Below are 21,523 nucleotides of genomic sequence, written 5' to 3'. Positions count from 1 at the left end.
CGTGTCACAGGTAGAGTCAAGTTCTTCTATGATTCCTTTACTTATTTTTTTAAGACATTTCCTTAATAAAATTGCATCAAGTCCCTTTTGCTTTTTCACTTCTTTCTTTTACGCAAACGTGGGAGCTTATCATTTGATATATAGGTTGACATGCTTCCATGTCTTGAGAATACTATAAATACAGCTTTTTGCTTACTACGAGACAACAATCAAACAATTGTAAATTACCAATTCCAAAACTGCTATTAGAGTTGTTCAAAACGAAATCACGGTTGTGGGTTTAGACACCAAACAAAAAGTAGACTATAGACAGAATAAAATCTAGCATCCTTTTCATATCACATTCTCAATAACATCAATATATGAACAATTATTACTCAATAAGAGTCGTCATGTACATAGGTGGGAGATATCGACTTCCCATGCCACAACAATGTACAACAAATTCATTATGTTGCAAGACATATAGGGGATATATGATTAGATTACAACTATTATTGCTCATAACAATGATTAGATGACGTCAAACTTAACAAAAAGGCTAAAGAAGAAAGTTATCTATCATATGGTAAACCACATCAGCACCATCAGAATTCAACCAATATGTTTTCACCTGGGGGACCAAAGCAAAGCAAAACAAATTAGAAAAAGAAACAAGGAACATCAAGCTGGAGCTGTGCCCATTATCTTGCAAGATTGGCTTGTTTTGCGAAAACAATCTATATATGATTGTTAGTTTAATTGATTATTCTCAACAAAAAAAAAAAAATACGAGAAGATTAAGAGCAAGAGTACGTTAAAAATCAATTACAGAAAATCTAATATGCGAAGCCAAAAATGCTTAACTTGTATCAAGAAAAAAAAACATATGTATAAATTGTATGAACCAAACTTGTTACATGTAAAGTCAATTATAGGTCCATCAAATATTTGGTAAAAGCATTGCCAACTGATCATTGAAGTTGATGAAGCTTGTGATAATGTCTCTTGACTTGATCTTCTCTTTGGAGAAATGGCAGTTAACCTCAATATGTTTAGTCTTTTCATGAAAGACTGGATTAGAGGCAATATGTAAAGATGCTTGATTATCACAAATGAGTTTCATTTGTGTTATCTCTTCAAACTTGAGCTCTTTAAGTTGTTTCAATCATGAGTGCAAAAGTAAGTAGAGCCATAGCTCTATATTTTACTTCAGCACTTGATCTTGCTACAACATTTTGCTTTTTACTTTTCCAAGATACCAAGTTTCCTCCGATCAGCCCACAATACCCAAAAGTGGATCACCTATCACTAGGAGAATCAGCTCAATTGATATTTGAATAGCTAACTATCTAAGCATGTCCCCTATCTCATTCATGAGACCTTTGCCTAGGGCACTCTTAATGTATTTCAATATCTGAGTTACAACATTCAATGGTCCTGGGAAGGAGAATTAAAAAATTGACTCACCACACGTGCTACAATGAGATAATTTAATCTCTTATATCTCCTAGGCTCCGATAACGACTCTCCCTAATTGGGTAGCAATTTGACATTAGGATCCATATGAGTGTCCATGGACTTGGCATTTAACAGGTCAGTTTCCTTCAAGATATCAAGGGCATATTTCTTCTAAAAGATTATGAAACCATCTTTGGATGGAGAAACTTTGATACTTAGAAAATTGTTGAGAGAAATGGTAAATGCAATGAACATTTCCTTGTGTATTGCAAAACAAAAGATATGTTTATATACAAAGTAGTGGGCCTAGGCCCATGTGATAAAACTATATCCTACACTCCCCATCAATCTGGTGTATATAGATCATATGCACCAAGCTTGTTACAAATATAATCAACCTAGGATCCCGTAATGATTTGGTGAAGACATCTGCCAACTAATTAGTGGAGTTAACAAACTGAGTAGAAATGCCCCCAAATAAAATCTTCTCGTGAATGAAGTGACAATCTATTTCAATGTATTTGGTCCTCTCGTGAAATACTGGATTTGAGGCAATATGAAGGGCAGCTTGGTTATCACATATGATAGTCATTTGTGTAACTTCGCCAAATCTCAGTTCTTTAAGCAACTATTTGAGCCATATAAGCTCACAAGTAGCAGAGGCCATAGCACAATATTTTGCTTCTACACTAGATCTTTCCATTACATTCTGCTTCTTACTTTTCCAAGAAATCAAGTTATCACCAATAAAGACACAATAACCTGAAGTGGATCTCTTGTCAGATGAAAAGCTTGCCTAATCTGCATCTAAGTACCCCACAACTCGAGTATGATTGTTGTAGCCATATAATAAACCTTTTCCTGGAGCACCTTTGATATGTTTTAGAATGCAGATGACTGCATTCCAATGTCCTGTACATGAAGAATTGAGAAATTGACTCACCACACTAATCGCAAAGGAGATGTCAGGACGAGTTACCATGAGATAGTTTAGTTTTCCAACCAATCTTCTGTACCTCTCAGGATCTGAGAAAGGAAGAGACCCATGACAAACAAGGTCCAATCACAGAACAAATAACAGATCAGGGTAGAGGACATCAGGGCGAGTCTGACGTTGATGAGCATCCCCAGAACAATCGCCAAATGCGTTGCCACGCGCAGCGACAGACGAAGACTAAAGAGAAATTGCACGAGAACTAGATCGATGCATGTGGGCACGTGCGACCTTCGTTCGCCACGCGACAGGTGGCATTGGGTTCATCGGAACAAGGCGAGCTGGGTGGGTGGGCCGCAGGCCAAAAAATAGGGAAAAAAATCAACAAAAAGAGGCACGACAAGGTGGGTAGCCGAAAAATGGAATGAAACACGTTTTCCGAGCACCAATGAATAATGGGTCCACTAGGAAGTCAAGGATCAGGCTCTAGATACCATGTTGAGAGAAATGGTAAATGCCATGAACATTTTCTTGTGTATTGGAAAACAAAAGATATGTTTATATATGTTAGATATAGTCTGACCACATGGGCTTAGGCCCACGACTTTTTATATAAACATATCTTTCATTTTGCAATACACAAGGAAATGCTTTATTCCATTTACCATTTCTCTCAACATGGTATCTAGAGCCTAATCCTTGACCTCCCGGTGGACCCACTGTTCATCAGTGCCCGGAAAACATGTCTCATTCCATTTTCTGGCAATCCACCTCACCGTGTCTCTTTCCGGCCGTTTTTCCTCTATTTTCCATCGTATTTTCTTTGTTGCCGCCGCTGTCGCCGTCAGCTTTCCGGCCGGCGACCCACCCACTCAGCTCGCCTTCCTCCGGCGAACACAACGCCACTAGTCGTGTGACAAACGGAGGCCGCACGCGTCCACACGTGCTGACTCCGTGCTCTCGCGGTTTCTCTCTCATCAGCGTCGGACTCGCCCCGACGTCCTCTACCCCGATCTGCAATTTTTTCTTGATCGAACTTGGTTTGTCACGGGTCCCTTCCTTCTCGGGCCATTTTCTCTCTCCCGTGGTTGTCTCTCTCCTCTCCCAGCATACATGGCTTCTCCTACTGTTGTCCGGCTTGACTCCTCTATTTTTACTAACTATGTCAATGTCCCACTTTCAATTAACAAGTTAGATGGAACCAATTATGACACTTGGGCTTCTGATATCAAGCTTTGGCTTAAGGGACAGGATTATGTTACTCACCTTACCCAGACAGTTGCTTCCGTTGATGAGAAAGATTGTCCTCGTTGGTCGAAAATTGATGCTCAAATTTGTCGTGTCCTTAAGTCGACCATTCATCCCTCCCTCAAGCAAATTTTTCGTGCTCATGAGACCTGTGTTGATGTATGGGAACAGGCACAACTGTTGTACACCAATGATACTCAACGTCTCTATGGTGTGTCAAAATCTCTAGAGTATCATTTCTCCACGACGCCTTGAGGGCTCCATGGTTGAGTATTTGGGCAAAGTTCAGGCCTTCTCCATGACTTCAATGAACTTTTGCCTCTCGTTGCCACTCTTGCCAAGGAAATAGAGCAACGCCAAACTTTCTTTATGTTGATGGCATTGTATGGGTTTCCTGATGAGTACTCCTCCATTCGTGATCAGATTCTAGAATCTCCGACCGTGCCTACCTTGAACTCAGCTTGGCCCGCCCTGTTGCGTGTGCCCTGCAAGTCTTCCCTTGACATATATTCTTCCGCTCCCACTGGTGACTCCTCTGCTTTGGTTTTTCAGCGTGATGATCGTCAACGTTCTCGCAAACTAGGCAAAGGTCGTCTCAAGTGTGATCACTGTCACAAAATTGGTCACACAATTAATTGCTGTTACGTCTTACATGGTCATCCCACTCGCCCTGCTACTGTTGTTGCCCACACTACCTCCCCTGCCTCTATTGCATCTGGTTCTACCCCCTCTGATGGGTCTGGATCTGGACCTCCAGCTCTCTTTCATGACTTCCTTAAATGGTATGAGGAACGTCAGGCTTCCAATTCCACTGCCTCTGTTGCGCACACAGGTCCTTCGTTTGTTGGTCTCACTCACTCCACTTCTCTTGGCCCTTAGGTCCTAGATTCTGGTGCTACTGATCATATTTCTGGTAATCGGTCTCTTTTCTCCTCTCTTTCTACTTCTAGTTATTTACCATCTATCACTATGGCTAATAGCTCTCGCGCCACATCTCAAAGGAAGTATGCATTGGATATTTTAGAGGAAACTGGCCTAATGAGTTCCAAGCCCATTGATACACCTATGGATCCCAATGCTAAACTCCTACCAAGTCAGGGGGAGCCTTTCTCAAATCCTTAGAGGTAAGAAGATTGGTTGGGAAATTGAACTATCTCACGGTAACTCATCCTGACATCTCCTTTGCAATTAGTGTGGTAAGTCAATTTCTCAATTCTCCATGTGTAGGACATTAGAATGCAGTCATCCGCATTCTAAAATATATCAAAGGTGCTTCAGGAAAAGGTTTATTATATGGCTACAACAATCATACTCAAGTTGTGGGGTACTCAGGTGCAGATTGGGCAAGCTCTTCCTTTGACAGGAGATCCACCTCAGGTTATTGTGTCTTTATTGGTGATAACTTGATTTCCTGAAAAAGTAAGAAGCAGAATGTAGTGACAAGATCTAGTGCAGAAGAAAAATATCGTGCTACAGCCTCTGCTACTTATGAGCTTATTTGGCTCAAAAAGTTGCTTAAAGAACTGAGATTTGGCGAAGTTACACAGATGACTCTCATATGTGATAACCAAGCTGCCCTTCATATTGCCTCAAATCCAGTATTTCACGAGAGGACCAAACACATTGAAATAGATTGTCACTTCATTCGTGAGAAGATTTTATCTGGGGACATTACTACTCAATTTGTTAACTCTACTAATCAGTTGGCAGATGTCTTCACCAAATCATTACGGGGTCCTAGGATTGATTATATTTGTAACAAACTTGGTGCATATGATCTATATACACCAACTTGAGGGAGAGTGTTAGATATAGTCTGACCACATGGGCTTAGGCCCACTACTTTGTATATAAACATATCTTTCATTTTGCAATACACAAGGAAATGCTTTATTCCATTTACCATTTCTCTCAACAATATACAAAGTAGTGGGCCTAGGCCCATGTGATAAAACTATATCTAACAAAAGTATTGAAGCTGACCAAAGTCTTTAGTTTGGAACTTGTGTGAAGTACTATTTCAAGTTGAGAATCCTATGATGATCACTGCCTGTAATGACAATATCATCCACATAGATTACGAGATATATGCATCCTTGAGGTGAATGGAAATAAAAGACAGAGTGATTGACTTCATTGCGAACCATATTGAATTATTACACAACAGTACAAAATTGACCAAACCAAGCTCAAGGGGATTGTTTTAAGTCCATACAGGGATATCTATGAAGCTAACAGACCGTAGTAGAGGATTTCCCCTGAGCAAGAAAACCTGGTGGTTGCTCCATGTTGACTTCTTCATCAAGATCACCATGTAGGAGTATCAAGTCAGAAGATAGGCCAATGTCAAATGGCAGCCATAGAGAATAGTAATATTAAATAAGTCATTTTGGCCACAGTGGAGAACGTATCCCTAAAATCTATAGCCCGTACACCTAGGTATATCCTTTTGCCACTAGGTGGGCCTTGAAGCGATCTATGGTCCCATCAAGGCCAACTCTAAGGGTGTAAAGCCACCAACACCCAATAGGAGAGTTGTTTGAAGGAAGATGAACCAAATCCCAAGTACCATTGCTCTGCCTAAAGTGCACACATCTCGTCAATTATTGTTTGTCTCCAATCTAGGTGAGATAATGCTAGACTTAGGGATAGGAACAAAAGACAAAGAAGAGAGGCAAGTAAAATGCAATGAAGAAAGACATTGATAACTAAGGTTAACATGGTGTGGAGATGGTTGTGAGTGGTAGAATACCTTTTCCAAAGCAACTGGATAATCGATGTCAGGGGGCAAGTCTGACTCTGATAAAGATGGTGTTGGGGAAGATTCTACAAGGCCTCTACTATATCTTCACTAGTTATTGTAGAGGATGGTGTAGGAATGCCAGCAGGTTATTGATGATGTTGATATGTTTAAAGAAGTTGCACAACCTAGGGCTCCGTTGTTTGGGCATCTTGGGTTACCATAAAGTCATTCTTGAACAGGGGTATTAGTTGGAGAGAGAGCAAACTCAAAATAAGGGACAAACTCAAAAAATGAGACATTTGGATAGTAGAGAAACAACAATAACCTTTATGTGAACAATGATAACCAAGGAAGACACATTTGATGGATCATGTTGAGAGTTTGTCACAACCCAAAATTAGATTGTGAGCAAAGCATGTGGAGGCTAAGACACAAAAGGGAAGTATGTGAAGTGGGGAATGGGGAAATAGGACAAAACAAGGTACCTAGTCATTTAGGATAGTGGATGACATGCAATTGATAAGGTAGCAAGCCGTGAGAACCCTCAAACATAGAGGAACAAAGCCAAAGAGAAGAGTCTCAGTAGTTTCAACATGATGCTTGTTTTTGCGCTCAACCAACCCGTTTTGTTGAGGGGTGTGGGCACAAGACGTTTGATGAAGAATACCCTTCGACGTCATAAATTTTTGAAACATATGAGATAAATTTTCACGTCCATTATCACTAGGAAAATAATGTATAGGAATGCCAAATTGAATTATTTCATGATAGAATTTCTCAAACATGGAAAATAATTCAGACCTATTTTTCATTAAACATAGCCCATGTACAATATGAAAATTCATTAATCAACGTGACAAAATATTTAAATAAGACTAGGTAACAATATGAGAAGGACCCCAAACATCTAAGTGAACCAAGGCAAATGGAGAGGTAGCTCTTTTATTAACTCGATGAGGAAATGAATTATGAGTGTTTCCCTAACTAACACGACTGTCTTCTAAAGCTTTGGTAGACTAGAATGTCCCAACTAAGAATGTAACATCAATGGAGACATAGTGGTTGAGCAAATTTGTGGCAACCTGGGGAGATAATATAGTTCATGAGACTCACATCTGACACCAATCATCTATCCCAAAGTTTGCTCCTATAGGGTAACAAAATCTTTAGTAAAGGTAATGACACAATCAGGGGGTTGGGTAAGACGGTAAATAGAAAGTAGGTTAAAAGGACAATCTGGTACATATAGGACAAATTCAACAGTAAGTGATGAGAGAGGATGTGTGGTGCCAATGCCTTGGGGTTGTATGTGAGAGCCATTAGTAGAAGTAATAGTGGGTAAATAGCCAAACATAGAAAGGAAAAAAAAAAAAAAAAAAAAAGAGAGAGAGAGAGAGAGAACGATTACTAGAGATATGGTTACACACACCAAAGTCAAACACCCAAAGACCTAGGGAAGGAGATTATGAGTTGCAAGCAATTGATTTGCCAGTGTGTGCAACCAACCAAAGCATTTGTACGAGGGCTTTAGCAATTCCAAACCACTGGAGAAAGCCCTCATTAGTAGCTAGAGTAGCTCTGGGCTAATCAATGGACGGAGTGGAATCAGCAGGTGCATGAGCTACATTAGTAGTGCAAGGAGGCTTGCCAACAACGATCAATGGTATGGCCGAGGCAACAGCAATGTTCACACTTGAGACATATCTTCCGAATGGCAAGCTACACCCTGAGAACAACTAGGATTACTACTCTGGGAGGCAAGTGTAGAAGTATCACCTAGTGGAGGAGTGTAAACCATAGTATTCACTTTGAGAGGAATCCGAAGGGTAGAAGATGTCGAGGTCATATTAGGAATCATGGTTGACCCAAGAATCTAGCCTCGGTAAGTAGAATAACCATTATAATCATTAAGGGTTGCATGAACTCTTCCGAGATAGGCAGTCATTGAGCTATCAAATAGTTGAGGAGCAATAAGGAATCATGGTTGACCCAAGAATCTAGCCTCGGTAAGTAGAATAACCATTATAATCATTAAGGGTTGCATGAACTCTTCCGAGATAGGCAGTCATTGAGCTATCAAATAGTTGAGGAGCAATAAGAGTCATTAAATTGTGAGTGTCATTAGTATAAGGGGAATGCGCTGTTCAAATCTATTCACAAGTGATGTGAGGTTGGAAAATCAATTTCATAAAGCAGTGGAGGGTGCACTTGATCACACTGCATAGTTGAGCATCAATTTTCTCCCACTTGACACAGTTAGCTGCCACCACTGACTCAACGGTATTGGAAAGGTGGTCACAATACCCTAGGCCACTGATCCAAAGGGTAATATCAGAAGCCTAAGTAGGGTAGTTTGAACCGTCCAACTTCTCAGTCAATAATGGGAAGTTTGAAAAAATAGGAGTGTCAACCTTAGAGGGGTCTAAAGAGCCAGAAGAAGGCATATTCAGTAAATAAAATGCAAACGTACAATGTTAAAGGGTACCTGAGTCCTGAATAGTAGTTTGCACTATCGGGCCTGCCAAATGAGGTCAGATAGTGATGCAAGTCACGGGTTAGGGTCACTTGAGGGGGATGAACCAGCACAAGGTTTGCTGGCAATGAGTGTTGAATGCGCTGTCAAGCATTGTTGGGAGGGCCTGTTTGGTGCATGAAGGATGCCCGTTCAGGTGCATGAGGACAGGTATGGACTCAACATTTGTAGGGTTGAGTAGATCGCAGAATGACGAATCATTTTGTAGTGGTGGTGGCTGAAAAGGTCGCCACTACTGCAGGTGGTGGCTGGAAAGACACTACAAAGGTCGTTGGACAGGGGACACCAATCGATGATGCGAATTGAGGATGAAAATGGTTAGGAAAAAAAATTATCACCGTAAACAATGGGTCTATCAAGAAAAAAAAAAAGTTATCGGAAACGTCTTTGCCGGACTCTAGATACCATGTTAAAGAGGAAAAACAGAGACATTTGAGAAAAATCATGTGTTTGAATACACAGCTGATGCAGGTTTACATAGGCTTATTACATTAATTATACATAAATAAAAGGATATTTTGTTTTATCTAAATCTAATACCATGCGGCCTATAAACGGCTAGTAACACAGAATATTATATTATGATTTTCACCCTATGAACTGCTATTATGACATAATATTATATTCTGATTTTCAATACTTTATAAAATGCTGTCAATTAAAATAATATTTAACAAAATCTCAAAAAACACACCAACATAGTGAATCAACCCAACCCAACCTGCCTTTCAACATATTGGGTCAGCGAGTTATGTGAGTTGGATTACACAGGTTGAAGGGTTGAATAACCAATTCAACTTGTTTTGGCTGGTTAAGTGGGTTGATTCATCAAGTTCAACCCACTTTCACATCTCTACTCCATATGACCTCTCATAGCTTATATTTAGGCTTGAGAATAAGTTTAACACTATTTTTGGCTGAAATTTATTGGAACTCATAATGGGGACCTCCATGATTTTGTTAGTCTTGATAAATTTCAACTAATAATACAGAGTGTTGCCGATAAGCTTTTTCATATTTTATTGTATCTGTTAGTCTGTTTATTGTTTAAATTAAAAGAAATTTGAAATTTGTGCAACTCATGATAATTTCAATAAGTTTAAGTAAGCCTGTATATTTGGATGCAATGTTTTTTTCTTTCAAAAACAATAATAAATGGTACCTGAATTGTACTGTGAGCAATGTAGCGCTGTTTACTTTTCCGAAAGCTAACATCCACACGCTCCCAAGATACCCGAGTGAGCCCCCTTATCATCTCCTCTACGTAGGGAAAGTATAACAAAGTCAAAAATAGGAATTTCACATTTTTGTAAGGATCAAACATAACAGTTACTGAATCTAAGATATCATAGTAAAAGATAAAATAGCTACAGGTAGCAGCTTAAATTACATTAGCACTTCGAGTAATTATATTGTATTATTACTAAATAAATTGAATGCAATGCATATTTTGATTATGGTACGTAAGGAAACTTGCTTTTAAAAAATGTGACCATATTGAACTGAACCAGGAATTAGGTAAAATAACATGGAAATTTTATTGATAGAATTCCTCCATCTCTGAATCTGGAAAAATATGGTACAAGATCAGAGATGAATGTAGAAATGAAATGTTGAAACAGAAAAAAAAAAAAAAAAAAAAAAAAAAAGATGAACGCTGTGACAAATTACACACTCCACAGATAATAGTATGAGATGTATAAAGAAAAAGAATGAATTTATTTTTGAAGTATTAAATCTGAACAGAACAGGGAGAAAATTCTCCTTCCAAGGGGTTTCATACAGCTCAATTCCTTGAAGCCTGCAGTTCAGAATGATAATCCCTTGTACTCTGCTATAACCACCTAACTAACATTATAACTCCTTTGTAACTAATTCTAAGAATCTGAAACTTCAAGGATCCTATCGATTTCCGCTCCTTGAACTTTCACCTCGTCCCCGAAGAGGATATTATGGATTCCCCTGCCTAGATTTACCGCTGTTTCTTTTCACACAATGCTTTCTCTTTAGGATAGACACATGTTAGGATCCAATTGCAAGGTATAACTTGAAAAAAGAGAATGATTTTATTATTATCATTCATACCTATTACATTTTCCTTACACCTATTTGTAACAATCTAATCTTCCAAAATAAGGAAATAAGGAAAAAATATGCTGAAAAATAAACTAGAAGATTCTACAGATATTTTCTCTAATTACGAAGATTTTCCTCTAATTACAACCCCCCCCCTCAAGTTGGTAAATGAATATCAATCATTCCCAACTTGCTTACAAGATCTTGAAATCTACCCTGAGGGAGCCCTTTTGTAAAGATATCTTCTATCTGAAGTTCTGTAGGAACATGAGTTGTAATCACAAAGCCTCTGTCTAGATTATCTTTAATGAAATGTCTATCAATCTCAATGTGTTTGGTCCTATCATGTTGTACTGGATTATGGACAATGCTCATGGCAGACGTATTGTCACAGTATAGTTGCACGGGGTTGTCCACCTTGACTTCAAGGTCATCCAAAATGATTTTCATCCAGAGTCCTTCCACATTCCTTGAGCAAGGGCTTGGAATTCAGCTTTTGCACTAGAACGAGATACTCTATCTTGCTTTTTGCTCCTCCACGTTACCAAACTATCTCCAAGAAATATACAATACCCAGAAGTAGATTTTCTGACAGTAATAGAACCTGCATAGTCAACATCAGTATATATTTTCATAGTCAATGTGTCTTCCCTTTTGAAGAATAGCCCCTTTCTTGGACTTGACTTCAAGTACAGGAGAATTTTGTCAACTGCTTGCATGTGTCTCTCTCTTAGATCATGCATAAATTGGCTTACTACACTAACTGCATAAGCAATGTCTGGTCTTGTGTGTGATAGATAAATCAATTTTCCTATCAATCTCTGATATTGGGCCTTCTCTACAGGAGCACTTTCTTCACTTCCAATCCTGTGATTCTGTTCTATAGAAACTGTTGAGGTTCTACATCCCAGCTTTCCTGTTTCTTTGAAGAGATCAAGTACATATTTCCTTTGAGAGATGAAAATTCCCTTCTTGGAGTAAGCAACCTCTATTCCAAGAAAATACTTGAGTTTTCCTAGGTTTTTCATTTCAAATTGGGCTGCCAATTTTTTTTTTAATGCCAATTTTTCTGTTTCATCATCTCCTGCAATAATCATATCATCCACATAAACAAGCAATAGAGTGAGTTTACCTGTAGAAGAGTGCTTTATGAATAGAGTATGATCTCCTTGGCTTTGTCTGTATCCCAAGGAAACCATTGCTTTTGTAAATCTTTCAAACCATGCTCTAGGGGATTGCTTAAGACCATACAATGCTTTCTTTAGAAGACATACCTTGTTTCTTTCATTTTGCACTTCAAAACCTGGGAGAATCTCCATGTACACTTCCTCTTCCAGATTTTCATGAAGAAAGGCATTTTTCACATCTAACTGGTGTAAGTCCCAACCAAAATGAGCAGCCAAAGCGAGAACAACTCGAATTGTATTCATCTTTGTCACTGGGGCAAACGTCTCCTCATAGTCAATCCCATAAGTTTGGGTATAGCCTTTTGCCACAAATCTAACTTTATATCTTTCTATTGTCCCATCTGCCTTATGTTTCACTGTGAATATCCATCTACATCCTATTGTCTTCTTGTCTCTTGGTTTATCAAGAATCTCCTAAGTTGAATTTCTTTCTAATGCATTCATCTCTTCTTTCATGGCTTGAGTCCAATGTTCAAGTTTCATGACCTCCTGGATTGACGTAGGAATTTCTGTGGCATCAATGGCAGCAATAAAGTTTTTGTGCTTATCAGAGAGATTGTTAGTGCAAACATATCGAGAAATAGGATATTTAGCACATGACCTTCTTTCCTTTCTTAATATAATGGGTAAATCCTCAGTAATACTTACCTCCTCACTATTATCTTCAGGGATCCTCACCTCCGGATTAGACAATTTTTCTTGCTCGAGGGTCAAAGTGGGTGGTTGTTTTCTTCTTTCATATTTTTTGCCAAAAAATTTGTCTTCTTCCTCTTCTTTCGCTTCTTCCTCGCTGTGGACCATGGTAGCTTCACTGCTCAGATCTTGGGCATCTTGCAAAGACAAATATGGTAATGACAAGAAGGAGAGCTCCTCCACTTCAAGTGCTTTCTCCCCCTGAAGTGGTGGACTGGCATAAAAAGATTGGGTTTCATGAAAGGTGACATCCATGGTAATAAAGACTCAACGACTCTGAGGATGATAACATTTGTACCCTTTTTTATTAGAAAGATACCCAATGAAGACACATTTAAGAGCTTTGGAAGATATCTGTAGAATCTTTTAGTTTATTTTTCAGCATATTTTTTCTTTATTTCCTTATTTTGGAAGATTAGATTGTTACAAATAAGTGTAAGGAAAATGTAATAGGTACGAATGATAATAATAAAATCATTCTCTTTTTCCAAGTTGGTATCAGAGCTCCCGATCTTGGGAGCTCCGTTTCCGCTGCAACAGTAGCCACCACTGCCACTGTCCAGCCACTGCGACTGCCGCCGTCACCGTAGGGGTCGTTGATAGGGCAGAAAGGTGTGCCCTCCTCCAGCGAACACAACGCCAGAAATCGCTCTAGGAAAGACGCCGCCACGTGCCACCACTATCATCGGGGCATGTAACCCATGCGCCTAGCTCCGGCGAGACCCACTCACTGCCGCTATCACAGAACCGATCGCCGGAGCCTCCTAAGTGCATTCCACGGGTCGGTGACGTCCCATTTGGCTTAGATCCTAGTAGATCTGAGTTTTTTGAGTTTTTTCTCCTTTTCCGGTGTAGCCCACTCATCGTTGTCGCCACAGACAGAGTCGCCAAATCAATCCACTACGTCACCACCATCACATCTTGAGATGAAAGCTTTCAAAGAGGAACTATATCGTTTGAAAGCAATGATTGAATCAATAAGTAAGTCCTCTGGACCATGTACTCTGTCCATGAAAGGTAAGAGTTCTCTCCATATTGTGGGTCCTATGTCTCAAGGTATTTGGATTCTTGATTCAGGAGCAACTGATCATATGACACCTTTTCGTATGATCTTCAAATCATATATTAAAAGGAATAGAGAACAACTTATTACAGTTGCGAAAGGTCAAGGTGTACCCATATGCGGCTTTGGGAATATAATTTTGGAATCATCTATTGTATTAAAGGATGTTTTACATGTTCCACAATTAGCCAATAATCTTATCTCTATGCAAAAGCTCACAAAAGATTTAAATTGTTCAGTAACATTTTTCTCGACTTATAGTGTTTTTCAGGACCTTGCTACAGGGAAGACAATTTTAACTGTTAAGGAGCAGAGTGGGTTGTATCTGTTGGAATATGATGACCAAAACAAAACAAAAATCATGAGTCAACAAGCTACATCTGAGACGTGGACAAATTCCCAAATATGGCTACATCATAAAAGGCTTGGGCATCCTTCATTCAACCTTATCAAGTCCTTATTTCCTCATTTGTTTACTAAGGAGTCTGTTAAGTCTTCTAATTGTGATATTTGTCAATTGTCAAAACACCATCGTGCATCCTATCCTATTAGTAATAAAAAGAGTACTTCTCCATTTGATTTAATTCACTCTAACGTTTGGAGACCTGTCGTAGAATTTATTTCCGGAGCCAAATGGTTCATTATCTTTATTGACGATTGTACCCGTGTCACATGGACATACCTTATGAAAAATAAATCATAAGTTTTCCAAATCTTTGTTAATTTTTTCCAAAATCAATTTGGAAAAAATATGCTGAAAAATAAACTAGAAGATTCTACAGATATTTTCTCTAATTATGAAGATTTTCCTCTAATTACAACAGTATAAGACTCGATTCATGACATTCTTGTGTGGGGTTTACAAAGCCTTAGACTCTCCAACTACACTAGCTAGCTTTTATGTAGTTTTTCCATGGTTCTTATCAACCAGTATCAGAACCTTTCACAATGCATCTCAACTGCTAATAAGAAGTGCATATAGTGACACCGGCATTGCAGTATTTTCCCGGGACTAATCAAAGGGCTAATAATGCACAGCCAACCTGGGTGGGTGCTAGGGCATGTGGAATGTTAGGATTCAATTGAAAGGTATAAAGATTTGGGTACCACGTTGGAAGTATGGGATTCTAGCCTGGCTTTGTAAGGCATTGGGCTCTCCAACTATAATGGCTAGCTTTAGTGGTGTGGTTCTCCCAAGATTCTTATCAACACCACTACTAAGAGCATGTTTGGGAAAGATTAATTTTCCCACTTTCAGCTGTTTTTTCAAGAAAAAAAGCTGTTTGCAAAATAAGTTGTATATTTGGGACAACAACCTAAATTTGTAAATAACTTCTTTTTTTTCTGAAAATAAGCTATTTTCATGAAGCTAGAAATTTAAAGCTTACGATAATTTCTCTAGCTTTTTTTCTTTTTAAGATGAATTACTATATAAAACTGATTTTTTCTTGTATCCAAACGTAATTAAACATTTAAAACTTGCTTTTCAGCAAATTTACCCAAGCACACCCTAATTATCAATCAGAACAACACGGCTACCATCCTAAACATGTAATCTATGATAAAAGTCATCGTCTTCCTAAGTACGTCATACTACATTCAGCAGGAGCAATACAGAAAGACAACATAAATCAACATTACATTACGAAATGGATAAAGCATTTTTAAAATAAGGAATAACCTTCTAAGTCGATTATTTGTCCTCCAATATTAGAAGATGTTTTATTGTGAATGTCATCAGCAGTCTCTCCTTCAACATAAACAATGTGTGGGTATCTCTCATCAATTACAAGAAGATTGGACTAGCACAACAGAAGGAACAGGATTTAGTCTCGGAAATCAGGAAAAAAATTAAGACTATTATCAAAAACTCTATACCTTTGGAAGTTCATGTTGACGACGAATTGATGAGGTACGCCATCCTACCATATCTTAAAGATAAGTCAAGAAATATCAGAACATGAAAAGCACTTCTTTATCTTAAAGAATGATCTGCAATATTGTGCCAATTTATGGTTTTAGTTAAATTACTAATTTTCTAGCCAAGGTGATATTGAAGTGTAGCTGTCTACAAGTTCTTTATAATAGCACATACAAACTGCATCTCTGCTAATATTGACACGTGGTTGACTCCTCTAGATTCATCATTAGGCTTAACTGCTTAAGCTTATATGGTCAAATATGAATTACTATTTAAAACATAACTTAAAAAGAGGATACGATCATAATTAGCATTTGCATAAGCCACTCGACGCTTAAATGCACGTAAAGCTGACCTACACCATCACAAAAAACTAGATAGTCAATAATACAGAAGCAAATATTAGCAATGGAAGAGCTTAACCGATACTTTAATACTAACATAAACTTTAAGTCGTCAGAGTCATTAACCATTCGCAGGAGCAGAGGACGCTTTCCATCATCATTGTCCATAAGGAAGAGATGCTTCCCAGATCTCCCTGCAACTAAATGTGCAGTTTCGGATGCTCTTCGCTCAAGAAAAGGAAGGCCGCATAGAAATGGAAGCTACAAGAACCAAACGATAAAAGCGGTAAGAGACAATATTGCAAGACCAATTATACACTTCAAATCTAACTAGAATCAATGAAAAAATTAACAAACCCAATCACAGCATAATGGTGTTTCCCTGCAACTAGTCCATGGAAAATTAAAAAGATGCAAAGCAACTCTATTTTGTGCTTGTTCACACAAATATTTAGAACTATCCATAACACCATTAATCTAAGGAAAGTGAGTTACAGCAAAATATGAAAAACCTTTATCCCTTATAATGCTAATTGAATATTTTCCCCTTTTGTACATTTTCAGAAAATGTTGTAACTTGATTCACTACTATATGGAGAAGGCAATAAATAGGAAAAAAATACACTGCCTTTATATAAGATTTTAACTTTCAACTAATTAAGTCCATTTTGCATTACCAAACTTTCAAATTTCAAGAATGTCTTTGAATATCCATATGCAATAACCTTTCACATAGACCTATGAAGATGTCTAATAGGGACTTGGGTATTATCGGTTCCTAAGTCCCACTTGGGATGCTCGATGGAGCACTTAAGTGGTTTGGTACTCCCCACCTGACAACTAAATTTTAAGGGAGGGTTCCCCAAGTGATTATGCTAATCAATTGGTAACAGAGCTTGTTGCTAGTGTCTTTGAAAGAGCTGCCTATGGAGGGGTTGACCAGAATTGTAGAGTGCAGGCACTGGGTTGTCTCAAGGGCAGTGTTGTGATAGGGACTTGGGTATTAATATTATGGGGTGCCTAAGTCTCACATCATCGGGCAGTATGGGATGCTCGATGGATTACTAAGTGGCTTGGTTCTCCCCTTTGATGAACTAGCTTTTTAAAGGGAGGATTCCCCCAAGTGTTTGGGTGCTTATCAATATCTAATGGAAAAAATGTACAATTACAACCAAGACAAATTCAGCACAAAAATATCTTTCTTGTCATCACACTTATAAACTGACAATCAGAAATTCTAAATATTACTCCCTCCCATCTCGAATTTAAGCCAAAAAAACCTCACGTATGTTGGTCTCAAATATAAGTAAATCCCAACTAATTTCACTTTATTTAATTATACCATTCCCAAAATATCTCTTCATTTAACTAAGATTGTATTTCCAATGATTCTTTTTCATTCTTGAAATCATGTTCCAATGAAGGCTAGTTTAGGAAAATGAATTACTTCTTAAATGGGGTTAGTCAAATTGAATGGCATTAACATTAACTAACTTTCTTACTTAGCCTAAATTATTTTTTCGTCCTCTTATTTTTGAGAGCAAAGGGAGTAAAAGACATACCTAAAATAATACTAATCTCCAGTTGATGGCTCTGAAATCATATGGACCAAATCACTTTCAAATTTAAAGTGTCTTTCAGGAAATAAAAAGGAACTAACTTTAATGATTTCACTAATTATAGAGTTTGCACTCAAATGCTATCATCCATGTGCACGTATCTTGCAAAAAAACATTGAAATGCCAAAATATTTTAAGTCTGACAATTGAAGTAGTTACTTGAAACAACAGACAAAAAGAACATTACAGCTGTTCATAGCAAACTTAAGCTACCTGTTTATTTCCTCTTGAACCAAGATGTGGTGTTGCAAATGTTATAAAGTTCATGGGCTCTAAACCAGCAATTTTGGCTTCATAACTCTGTTCAAGGCATTGCTTTGAATATTCAGTCTCTTCACTGAAACAGTTTCTACCAGAACCAATAAGTGCCAATGTTGAAGAATAATCATAAAGTCTCCCAATAGCATATCTTGCAACCAAGCCACCTAGAGAATGCGCCACAAATGATATCTTCTGCACCTCTGGCCAACGTCTAACAACAGATAATACCTGCATAAATATGAATTAAAACTGAAGATTTAGATGTGACTGAGTCGTTGCAAAGCCAACACTGTAAATGAAAATTAAGTGAAGTATGAGAGATTAAGATGTGCAAAGAGAACATAAAAATGATGATAATATATTATTATTATTACCAAAATACCTCTTCAGCTAGTCTCTCGCCCATTGTATCAACACCATCAAACGTCAATTTTGAAGAATTGCATTCACTGCCTGTCCACAAATTATCAAGCAAATGCAATTAATGTTTTTCTTTATAAACAACACAAAAAATAATAAAATTAAGTAAAGGATTGGTGGAAATGGCAATGTCAGGGCCAGAATCGGACGAATAATAAAGCAGGATGATTTAACATTTAAGAAATTAAAAAAATGTTGATAAATTTCTTCAACCAAACATCTTTTGTTTGTTTAAGATGTTTTACATCATCTAGATCAAAGGGAAAGACCAAAAGAATTTATGCAATAAGCGAAACTAGAACCTTGAATCTTGAAACGATCCATTCATTACCGCACAACTTAGTGACTTACAAATTGATCATAAACCAAACATGAAAATTAAGAACTCGATGATACAATACATTTCAAATTCCACCAAATTATCAACAATTTTCAGAAGCAGAGGAAACGGAGCAGCTAAATTTTGACAGAGTTGGAAATGCTTACGGTGTACAATCACTTTGTCTGGAAGCCTTTTCACAAACTGTTCTGCAGCATATCTCCAATCAGCAGCACTGGAATATCAAAGTACATTTCACCGTAACAGGAGCCCCTCAACACAGAATGTTTTTATTACCCACAGAATCTATTACCAAAAATCTAATGATCTTCCATGCTCAGAAAACATACAAGAAAATGTAGAATATGTATTCATAACTGAATTAACTTACTAACACAAGCAGAGAATCCAATCATCTATAACTCACAATGAGTAGACAGAAATGAAATTCTGCTGGATAAATAAATTTTTGAGCTAAAATCCCAGTTCCAGTCTTCAAAATGATACAAGTAAAAGATAACAATAAACTATGATAATAATTATGGACTCATTCTGAAAAAAAAATGATACATGAAACTAAAGCAAAGCCCTAAAATGCAGTTAAATATTAGGACAATTATATTAACTAATACCTTTAATTACACCTCTATCATTCTTGATCAAAGAATTTCACCCTTCCCTTGCATTTCTATACTATTAGCTTTATTTTTAGCAAATAAAAATAAGGGAGGTATGTGCAACTTTTGTAAAAATAACAAGTGTGAAGTTGGGAATATGGCATTTCCATGTTTGTTACAAGTTTTAAAAGTACTCCCTATGTCCCACAATCTCTTTCCGTCTTACAATAACTGCAGTTTAAGGTTTATCCACAAAAATCAGGAATAATAATAAATGTATCACCTTTTGATATAATTTTACTAAAATAACTCACCCATAAATACATCACTTTTAATTGTGGAAACCCAATAATTTATGAAACAACAAGTTAGGAGAAAAAAATAATTAATATTACATTGAAAAATAATAACATCATTCAATTTGGAACATTTTCTAAATGCTAAAAATAATTAATTTTCATATGGCAGTCTATTCCCAAGCTTGAGACCCGCTGATTTCACTAGTCCTTAGAGCAACAGTGTCGGTGACGGTTGGCTTTATATGATCTCAGTTATTCCTAAAATTTGACTTTGTTTCCACTCCTACGAACCTCGGGGTCTCACTCTGACGTCTCGAAATTTGAAAAATATTCCCATAAATACTAACGTGCAACCAAACACGTCTTTTAATTTACCCAATTGAGGGAACAAAATTACATATCTGGGAACAAGCGACACCCAAGTGTAACGAAGTGTAAAAGGTTACCTCCCAACGATTCCGTTAACCATTATAACAAGGTGATGAGGAGCCGTCTTGGGCGTGGCGGCGGCGGCGGCGTCGAACACGTCCTGGCCGGCGGCGTGGGCCTCCGCCCTGAAGCAGCCGCGGCCCATTCGGCGGAGGAGTTCCATTTTGAGGGGGAGTCTGGGCCCGGCGGGTCTGGATCCCGGGCGGAAGCAGGCAGGGGAGAAGAGTGACCGGGCCGGGTGGCGGGTGGGTATGGGGGGCTTGGGTCGGAGCACTGAACCGGAGTCTGAGGACAGCATGAAAGAGGTTTAATGTTTGCTGTGCAGAGAAAAGGAACACGCGGATGGAGATGTTGGAATTTGATTCGGTGAAACCTTTTTGGCTGTGGTGGCTTGAGAACGAAGGGACCGGGGCAGTTCAACCAATGCTTCCTTGGTCAACGCTGAGTGAGAAGAATAGTATTGTTTTATTTCAACTTCAACCCCTGCCTCTGCATTAATTATTAACTGACCATTTCAACTTACATCGTCACGTTTCAAGATAAGCCTGCCTTTCTAAATTTAGAATGCATGTATAGATATGCCTCATAAGACTGATTTCTAATTTGTATACCCTTGCTGGGAATTTACGAAAAATATTTTTAATATCATACATCATTTGTAATAATTAATAATGATCCACAAATAAATAAATATATATATATATACTTATATGATTAATTTTTATTGATATTAAAATAATATTTGGTATAGATTTGAGATGTCTAATAAATCATATAAATGAGAAATAAACGATAAACATCGAAGTATATAAAGAACAAAAAAAAACTATGTTTAAACATATAATTAGGTAAGTGAAGTGAGTACACAAGTAATTGAAAAAATAATGAAAAAAAAATAATTAATCTAAAGTATTTAAATATTTATATCAAAATTACACAATTGTAATACTTTAAGAATAAAAATGCAATTAAGTCATTATAATATATAAAATTGATCACATTTATTAACAACGAATTGGGATACATCTCGGCAGTTGATTTTTGGGATGACTTTCATACATAATTATTTAACATAAATTAGTAATAAATTGGATATTTTTTTTGTACAATGTATGATTTTTATATCTAATTCAATTGGATGACTTTTTAATTTACTTATTTAGTATCATAATTATATTTATTAATTTATTAAAAAATTAATAAATCAAAATTTTACATTTTCAAGTTTATAAAATGTATTCCCAGCATAATGAAATTTATTATTATGATCATAATATATTAACTAAAATAATGTATCAATTAAACAAGTTATATAAAAAAGAGTTAAATATCTTTATCCTGAAAACATATTTAAATCTAAAAAAAATATAACAAATT

The 21,523-nt window shown here is 37.3% G+C and overlaps 1 protein-coding gene across 2 annotated transcripts; it reads right to left on the bottom strand.

The window, feature by feature from the left end:
- Positions 1-312: 312 nt before the first annotated feature.
- Positions 313-20,655, bottom strand: LOC109814958 (uncharacterized). 2 transcript variants are annotated; one of them, XR_003805625.2, is made up of 11 exons: positions 20,164-20,655; positions 18,969-19,036; positions 18,445-18,515; positions 18,015-18,290; positions 16,280-16,443; positions 16,138-16,193; positions 15,796-15,848; positions 15,599-15,719; positions 10,061-10,158; positions 8,851-9,157; positions 313-613 (listed from the first exon to the last, which is right to left on the bottom strand). XR_003805625.2 is itself a non-coding variant. In XM_020379500.3 (10 exons), the coding sequence occupies exons 1-10, from the start codon at positions 20,442-20,444 to the stop codon at positions 542-544; spliced, it is 1,260 nt and encodes a 419-aa protein (XP_020235089.1). In that variant the 5' UTR covers positions 20,445-20,650; the 3' UTR covers positions 313-541. The 2 variants fall into 2 exon arrangements, 1 of the variants encoding a protein (XP_020235089.1); XM_020379500.3 differs by lacking the exon at positions 8,851-9,157 and having other exon boundaries at positions 20,164-20,650.
- Between the last annotated feature and the right edge of the window lie 868 nt (positions 20,656-21,523).

This window comes from Cajanus cajan, chromosome 6 (genome assembly GCF_000230855.2).
Source record: "Cajanus cajan strain Asha chromosome 6, NIPB_CcT2T_4, whole genome shotgun sequence".
Taxonomy (NCBI): Eukaryota; Viridiplantae; Streptophyta; class Magnoliopsida; order Fabales; family Fabaceae; genus Cajanus; species Cajanus cajan.
Note: the sequence above shows the minus strand (reverse complement) of the source record. Positions and strands in the feature narration are given on the sequence as shown.